The sequence below is a fragment of the Agrilus planipennis genome, unplaced genomic scaffold, assembly GCF_000699045.2.
Source record: "Agrilus planipennis isolate EAB-ADULT unplaced genomic scaffold, Apla_2.0 scaffold210, whole genome shotgun sequence".
Taxonomy (NCBI): domain Eukaryota; kingdom Metazoa; phylum Arthropoda; class Insecta; order Coleoptera; family Buprestidae; genus Agrilus; species Agrilus planipennis.
The window spans coordinates 437349-446424 of NW_020442439.1; the positions used below are offsets into that span (position 1 = coordinate 437349).

The window sequence follows — 9076 nt, forward strand, 5'->3', positions numbered from 1 at the left end:
AAGAAAACCTACGCACTGAATTACAAAATGGCTGACGCAAGGCGAGCCGCATTTGCAGATAAGTTCATGTCTATATACTTTAAAATCAACAGATTCTCATTCACGATAAAAGCCACGTAATTTCAAAATTCCCAAGCGGCTAGGGCCTGATGGTTAAAGTCGCGGACCCAAATTTAACTTACATAAATGTAATGTTTTTTCGAAGTATTGTTATTTTATTGATGTTATTAGGCAAATAGGTCATATTTTTAAATGTCTTCAATAAAATAAAAGTGTATAAAAGGAATACTTTTTCAGGTATTAGTGGCCAAATACAAAATTTTGGTAAGCGGACACGGCTAGGGCCTGATATTTGTGGTAGTTAAAAATGTTTTCCAAAGTATAATTCTAAATTATTTCAAACATTTTGAGGGCAATAAATAAAATACATATTTAGCTGTTACCTATTAACTAAAAAGTAAAATTTATTTAATCTAATGCACCCATTTATTTTGCCCATAATTCATATTAACTGGTGATGAAGACATCTGAAATCGTCTTGAAAGTAAAATATTTTTAGTAAACTCCAATGTTACAGTAATATATTGAAATATATTATAAAAATAATGCTGAACAATTGCCGGAACACAAACTGTAAAACAGGATTATTTTTACAAAACGATCAACTGTTTTGAAATACAAACTGTCGATAAAAGCCCAAAGCCACGACACTCTACGAGACAATTTTGTTGAAAGGAAATGGTAATTTGTGCCGAAATTATTTCATAATTTAATTATAAACGGAGTAAAGCAACTCCCAAAGCCTGTTAAGCATTTAACGGAAGCCATCTTCTGGAATTGGAGGCCATTAATGATTCCGACAGGGACAGTTTGTTACAATTTAGAGACAATGTGTCTCCTACCACTATTAACCCTTTACCGCACCAGTAATAGACAATAAAGAATCAAGAATGCCACTAAAGTTAGACAGCAAGGGGCAAAGCAGTAATAAACGTTTATTTTCTCTTTTTAACTGAACTTAAAAAAGAAGAAAGAGGCATTCAATTCGCTTATATCTCTGTAGTTTTAAGGATTTCAGACTTCAAACTATAGAAAGGGAACCTTCTTACAACTGACGATTACTTTGTCGCTTAGGTAGCACACACAGAAATGCAAATATTCATTTCGGTCATTAGCACCGATGTGATTACAAAATGGATGCTGTTATTGTTTTTTGTCAATTCCGCTCACACCATTTTGATGTCATCAGATGTCAAATGTCATAACCAGAACTAAAATACCATTCCACTCCGTAAATTTAAATTGCTTTACATATTATTATTTCATGAAACACACGATTGACAATTAATTTCTTGGATATTTATTCTTAGGTTGGTCGCACACTCGACCACTTGTCGTCGCTGCTATAGTGCGATCAGTGTTGCCAGGTTCAGTAGATAGAATTATCGCACTGTTTAGGAAAAATCATAGTACTAACATCAAAAATTTCGTACATTATTGCGCATGTGCATCAGAGTAATAGTCTAGTAGTGGGAGTATGAATTTGTAAAGAGAGTCTGCGTAGACCGGTGGTTTTCTCAGTTCTACTATACCATCAATAGATGACACTATAAAAATATTATTATTACTATATAATATATATAACAAGTGATAGGTATTTTACATAATATGTATATTCTATTTATGTTCAGACTTGATTGTGAAATCCAAAAATGGAGAGTGTTTTCTATTTCCGTTGAGTTTATTGTGTTTATTATTTTTAATTATTTAATCGTTCACAATACACAACGCCATATAAATATAGTACCTGAGAGTCGGTCTGAGTTTGTGACGTCACCGAAGGAGCCTGTAAGCCTGGAATATTTCGAACGCCTCGGTATGAGTCACGCGAAACCGCTTCTAGACTTAATGTTGGGTGTTTCATTCCCACCAGCCAGTAATGCTGGTGGGCGGGCAGTCCCTCTGGACTCCGCCGGAAGGTAGGGCTGAAGGCCCTCTTCAGCCTCCTTTCAGAAATCGTGGGAATAGGGGGATGGTGGTTCGGGTGAGAAAGATGAGACGGACGAAATGAAGACAGACGAGAATGAAAGATTATCTGTGGAATATTACTGCCACAGCATTTACCTAAGTGATCCAAGGAAACCACAGAAAAACTTGAATCACGGCAGACGGACTGGGAATCGAATAAACGTCCTCCCGAATGCTAAGTACAGTCTATTTCAATTTGTTAGAATTGTGACCTTGAAGAAATCTGCGCGATTATAGAAGGAATGCACACTAGGCGTGAGCAAGACAGAAATAGTTGGAACAAGCCTGAACGAGCAGAGCTCTCGATGGGCGGTCTTAGGAGATCGGCTAAAACTGTACAGTACTAGACGAAAATGTTTAGCAATTTCTTAAAACAAAAATGTATATAAATTAACAATAGAAAACAAAGNTGTTATGTTAAATAATACACGACCTAATGCTTTCTGTCGGACTGGAGTAAATCAAAGCTGCGAACAATCCGTATAACGCAAACCTTGACCCTCCAAACCTTCACATAACTGGACCACTGGACCATAATGCTCGCCTCCTTCCTCATAATCATAAGGTCGTCAGTGCCAAGGCTGGTTAGACAAGTACCTCCACTCTTTCCTATCCTGAGCTAATCTTCGCATTTCCCTAAAACTAGAACAGCCCACATCTTGACTATTTGCGAACAGTAATCTAATCTGGGTCTATCTCTACCCCTCCTAACTCCTGTTTCTGCCTCTAATATGTCTCTGACTAGACCTTCATGCCTAAGAAGGTGTCCTACCAACCTATCTCGTCTATTTTTTATTGACTTCCATAGAGTCCTCTGTTCTCTCCTATTCTTTCCAATACCTCTTTATTTCTAACCTTTTCTACCCACGGTATCCTCATTTCGAACGCTTCTAACCTTTCCCGTTCAGCGTCGCGCTCCAAACATACACCTTTAACAACCTTTGTCGAACTTCTACATTGATGGCGACAGGACCATGCGCTATCCTCTGCTTCATATCCCTACTACTCCTTCCGTCCTGACTTATCTGACTTCCTAGATACCTAAATTCAGCCACTTCTTTTAAAATTTCGTATCTTTCCTTTATATTCGCTTTTTTCCTACTTTTTCTTCCATTGCATACCAGTATTTTAGTTTTACTTTTATTTATTTTCATGCAGTACTGATCTGTCAGTACCGCTTCCATTTTATTTAAAGCTATCTCTAAGTCCTCCTTGTTAGATGCTAATACTGCTATATTATATGCAAATCTAAGCATACTAACCTTTTGCGCCTGTATGTTTATCCCTACAGTTGTACTGTCTTTAATGATATTGATCGCGTCTTCGATGTATAGATTAAAAAGTATGAGTGAGTGTGCTTCCCTGTCTGACTCCCTTCCTAATATTTACTTCTCTACGTTGCAGCCCTAGCTCTATAACTGCCTGTTGCTCTTTATACAAACTAAGTATCACCCTGCTATCTTTCTAACTCATACCTATATTCTTAAGTATATTTAACATCTTGTACCATTTAACATTGTCAACAGCTTTTTCTGAATCTACAAATCCTATATACATATACTCTTTCCTTTTTTTATCGTTTTGTTAATGTTACCCGTAAAGCTGGAATGGCCTCCCGCGTTCCTCTATTTCTTCTAAACCCAAATTGATCTTCGCCTAATAGTTCTTCCGCCCTTTTTATAATTCTAGTTAAGGTTTTTGACGCATGGGAAGTTAGGCTAATTGTTCTTAATGTCTTGCATTTATCTGCGCCTCTCTTTTTAGGTATGGTTACTACCACGTTGCGTTTATAATACTCTATGACGTTTCCCGTTTCGTAAATGCAACTAGCTAGCTTAAACATACGATCTCTAACCTCTTGCCCTGGATGTTTAATATCCCCCTGTATCCCATGTACACCTGGCACCTTATTATTTTTAAAGTTTTTAATGCTACATCGAACTCTTCTCTCATTATGAGATAACCTAGCTCATCTATCTCCACACTATCTTCCTTTTCTAATATGTCTCCTAATTCATGGCCTGCATATAGGTTCTCTAAATATTCTTTCCACCTATCTGCCTTTTCCTCATTTTCTATCAAAATGGCCCCTGCCTCGTTTCTTATATTATTACCACTGTACCCTACATCTTTAAAATTCCTTTTAATTATATTATAAGCCTTATCGGTTTTACGTACTTCAAACTTTTCTTCTACTTCTTTATACCTCCTATTAATCCACTGTTCCTTCGCTGCCGTACGCTTCCTAATTATTTCCCACTTTATAGCCTTATATCTTTTTTGCCCTTCTTCGTCTGTCCTTTCTTCTATTAAACCTACAATCTCATTTCTTATCTCATTCCTACTCTGGAAACTTTCGTTTTATTTAAGACGTAGTATATCTGTAGCTGCTGACTTTAGGCACGTTTTAATGCAGTTTCATTTTGTCTCTATGTCCCTGTCATTCGTAGCAGTAAGCTGTTGATATTTATTTCATTAGCCATTCCACAACCATCACTGTTTACATTCTCCATCGATGTAGCTGCTTAGTTGTTATCGCAATTTCGTTGAAAATTCACGCCCAAGGAGCGGCTTCGAATTGCAACTTCTTCTGATTTTCTTATAAACTTTTTTAACTCTATCACGCTTCTTTACTTAATCTAAAGCTTGCTAGGTATTTCACCCTGTATAGTGTGTTAACGTCATAATTTGAGTGTTACCAAATACCAAATCTATTATCACAAACTCGCCTACTACGTTGTAATTAAAAAACAAAACAGCTTTCATTTCACTATACCTTTTTGTTATTATTTTTTTTTTACAGTGAATCTTCATCGTACTTCTACCCATTTAAACTACTTCTATTTCGCTACTATATATTTACGTATGTGTGTAATGGTTCAGTTCAAGATCTATTTACCTAAATTAACCCTCGCACAATTAACCCTGAGAGCCGTGAAAATGAGGAAATAATATTTTTGTGACGATAACTAAACGAGTTCCACCATATACATAATGAGTGGATAGAAAGACGAAACTTAATTGCTGCGAGCGGATAAATTTTTAATTAACCGCCGTTTTAAATTACCCCTGAATCTCATTAATAAACGTTTTATTCGCGTTTATAATCTTCCCCGTTTATTTTTTAAATGCTCGGTTACAAATGATAATGTTCGCTGTTTTGCTTTCTCGCTAGAATGCATCCCGTTTCAAATTATAATAGATGATGAAATAACGGCCACCGTGCGCGCAATTTAGGGTGCAAGAGGGTGATAATTGTTCGTGAAAAATAAAAATTGAGCACGGCCAACATAGATAATAAGCTGTAGTAATTCTTATGCATTGAAAATATTTACAAAACACAATACTGCAGGTAATATGTTGGTGTTATTAGATTACCTATTCGCGAAAATCTCCATTACTTATATTTTTTTTGATATTGATTGATATTTTGTGACCTGGCGTCGTATTATTTAGATTCGTGAAACGGGAGAATAAAATGTGGTCTGTATTCTGTCGAAACTGTCAGATTCGGATCGCGATTTCGATCTTTTTGGATCTCATCAGCGCGTCGCAGACAGCAAAAAACTTAAAAAAAACTTTTGGGCGTTTCATTCCCACCAGCCAGTAATGCTGGTGGGCGGGCAGTCCCTCCGGACTATTCCGGAAGATAGGGCGGAAGGCCCTCTTCAGCCTGCTTTCAGGAATCGTGGGAATGGGTGGGTGGTCGTTCGGGTGAGAAAGGTGAGACAGACTAAATGAAGACAGAAGAGAGTGAAAGATTATTATCTGTGGAATATTACTGCCTCAGCATTTGCCTAAGTGATCCAAGGAAACCACAGAAAAACTTGGATCACGGCAGACGGACCCGGAATCGAACCGGCGTCCTCCCGAATGCTAAGCACTGGTCTAGACCTGTAGGCCATGCCGCTCGGTGACCCGACAGCTTCGACAGAAGACAGACCAACTTTATACGTTTTAGAATACATCACAAATGGCGCGGTAAACGCCATCTGTAGTACGATGCTACATTTTATCGCGATCCGTGTCTGGCAGTTTCGACAGAATACAGACCACTTGGAATTATTTTATTCGATTATGGTAACGTGCCTATCACGTTTAGGTTAGCTACGCCTGGATTCGTTTCAGCAAGTAGATATCCATATATTTAAATGGACCTTGTTGGAGCATACGTAATCCTAAAATATAGCATCGTACTACAGATGGCGTTTACCGCGCCATTTGTGGTGTTTTCTAAAACGGGAGAAGCCTAAAACACATGGCGCAAACGAGAGACAACTTTTCAGTTTTACTAGGCACGCCGTTACTCGCTTCTCTAACACAAATGGAGTGAAGCATTCACCGTCGTTTGTAACATCAGCGATGAGCGAAACACATCCTATATTTAAAAGAAAAACACCAGAATGTTTCAACAATAATGTAATGAAACACAACTCGAAAACAGTTTCGACCTATTTGACCATTTTCAAGAGTTCAGAAACAATATAATAAGCATATAAGAAATACTGGTGCAACGGAAGTGCCATAACGGAAGTGCCATAACGGAAACATAAATCGAGTAGAAAATTTGAAGAAAGAAGTTTGCCTAATTTGTATTTTCGACAGATTTTTTAACATAACTATTTTTCAATTAGAAATTTAAAATTGAAGTTTCATTATAAGATTACATACCTAGTTGGTAGACATGACTTAAATTTCCACAACTTTCTCGAACTTCTTGGTTGTCCCAACCTATGGGATACAGGATTGTTCCAATTAGTATCAAAAAAGCTGCAACACAAATAGAAAATACCTATAATTAGCAGGTAACATGTATTAATCGTAATATCTAACGCTAGAGGAAAATGGGAATTGGATAAAAGAAAAGTTAATTATTTGTTTCAGTATTGACATTGTAGAAATTGCTGATCAATAAATAAAATAAACATAATAATGGAATTTAATTTTCAGTACCTATTTCATTTTAAATCTTGAAAATTATTTCACCCCACTTCTAGGGTTCTAGGTAAGTAAATAAAAAAGTTTGGAAATAATGAATAAAAATAGTAAATAGTAGTGACAAAAAGAAGAGATAGGGTGAAGAGTTAGTTAAAAATATTAAGGTTCAGTTACACAGTCAGTGTTGGCCCGTATTCACTCTATTCCAACCCTTAGGCAGGGGGTACACCAAGGATACTTATTTACATCAATCATGGAGTCCGATCTAGGGGAGGGGCTCAGCTGGGCAAAAGTCTAGAGCGGCAAAAATGAGGGGCACCAAAATTGGGGGCATCGGGAGATACGGAAAGATAACTCTTATAATAATTACAGTGCTTAGGAACCCGACAAAAAAGTACTCTTTAAGTTTCTTTTTTAATTACCATTTCAGCTAGAGGCTGTAAATTCATAGACTCACAAATAGATTTTAAAGTGCTGTCTAATAATTTTCTTAATGTCATCTCCTAATGGGTAGCAAAGAAAGAAAAATAAGAAAGAACTCTTTTAAGCACCCGAAATGTATTAATTGTTTTTATGATTGTTATTACAAGGAAATTCTCCCAAAATTTTTACCGATTTTATATTTTTCAACTGGCAACCCTTTGCTTTTCATTTATATATCACAAAGATTTCCACCTACGTTGAATGAAGTTGTTATTTTCGATGATTTGTATATGTGGGTAATAAATTTATTTTTCCATTAGTTTAATACAGTTTTCTGGAGACTTGTAGTAATAATGTTCTGTGATGGAGACACATTTCCGTCGCATTACTATGTAATATACTCGTTCAGAAGCCGCAGTAGATTAACAAGTGAACATTATACAATTTCAACAATATTACATACAGACATACATCGGTCGGTTAATAATCGTACCATTCCATCTCTGAAATAACATACTCATTACTTCTATAAACTGTCATTGTAATGGGTGACAACCCAGTGGCATGGCCTAGAAGTTTAGACCAATGCCTAGCATTCGGGAAGATGCTGGTTCGATTCTGGGTCCGTCTGCCTTGGTCTACATTTTTCTGTAGTTTTCTTGAATCACTTAGGTAAATGCTGGGGTAGTAATATTTCATACATAATCTTTCAATCTCTTCTGTCTTCATTTCGTCCGTTTCATCTTTCTCAACCGAACCACCACCCACCTATTCCACAAATTCTGAAAGGAGGCTTCCGCCCTACTTTCCGGCATAGTCCGGAGGGACTGTCCGTCCACCAACATTAGTGACTGGTGGGAATGAAACACCCAAAAGTTTAAAGTTTAGGACGACAAATATTAGTTTTGTCCGGAGAGGCTAAATTTCTAGATCGGGCCCTGATCAAGCATGCAATATGCGGATGTAGGTAACGTCCTGAGACCCAGTTTTAGAAAAATGCGAAAGGTTGGCTCAGAAACGAAGAATGGAGGTGCGTGTCCAGCCAGTATTTGAACTGACGTGCCAATGATGGTACGGTATTAACTGATGAATGATGTTGTAAATGTAAATGTCTAAGTGATTGAGTACGGACAATTTTATTTTTAAACGGCTATCTATAAAGAGAGAAGAACGAATGTTTAATGGTAACTCCCGAGATAAAAATGTTCAGTCTCTCAGAGTCTCTGAAAGCGAGACTCGAGTCTCCGTCTCTTATCGAGTCTCTCTGGTGTCGCTGAGAGAGACTGTCGAGAGATTGTCAAAACAACTGTTTAGCGTCTCTGTTTCTAAGTTCAACATATTTCAGAGATTCTAGTCTTTCTACGAGAGACTCTAATCTCTGAATTAATAATTTTATCGTTCGAGTCTCTCATACAGAGACTGTGAGAGATCTATAAAAACACCTAGGCAATAACTGAGAGACTGTGAGAGATTGTGAGAGCCGCTCTCAGAGACGCTGAAACACTCTAAAAGACTCTGAGAGACTGGAGAGAGACTAAAAATTTTTGTTTAACCTTCGAAAAGGAAGGATTAAAATTTAGTTAATATAAAGACAGATAAAAAATTAAACTAACCACAATTTTCATGAAGAATTTGCAACTAATTGTAAGTTCTTTATGTTTAAAAACCTGATTTTACAATTACGGTT

General features: G+C 36.9%; 1 protein-coding gene across 1 annotated transcript in view; it reads right to left on the reverse strand.

Annotated features, from left to right (window-relative positions):
* LOC108738888 (LHFPL tetraspan subfamily member 6 protein-like) overlaps positions 1–9076 on the reverse strand; it is a 109713-nt gene that overhangs the window by 11364 nt on the left and 89273 nt on the right. Inside the window, exon 5 of the mRNA XM_025980326.1 lies at positions 6700–6798. Within this exon, the coding sequence (XP_025836111.1) occupies positions 6700–6798 (99 nt within the window). The remainder of the gene's footprint in view (positions 1–6699; positions 6799–9076) is intronic.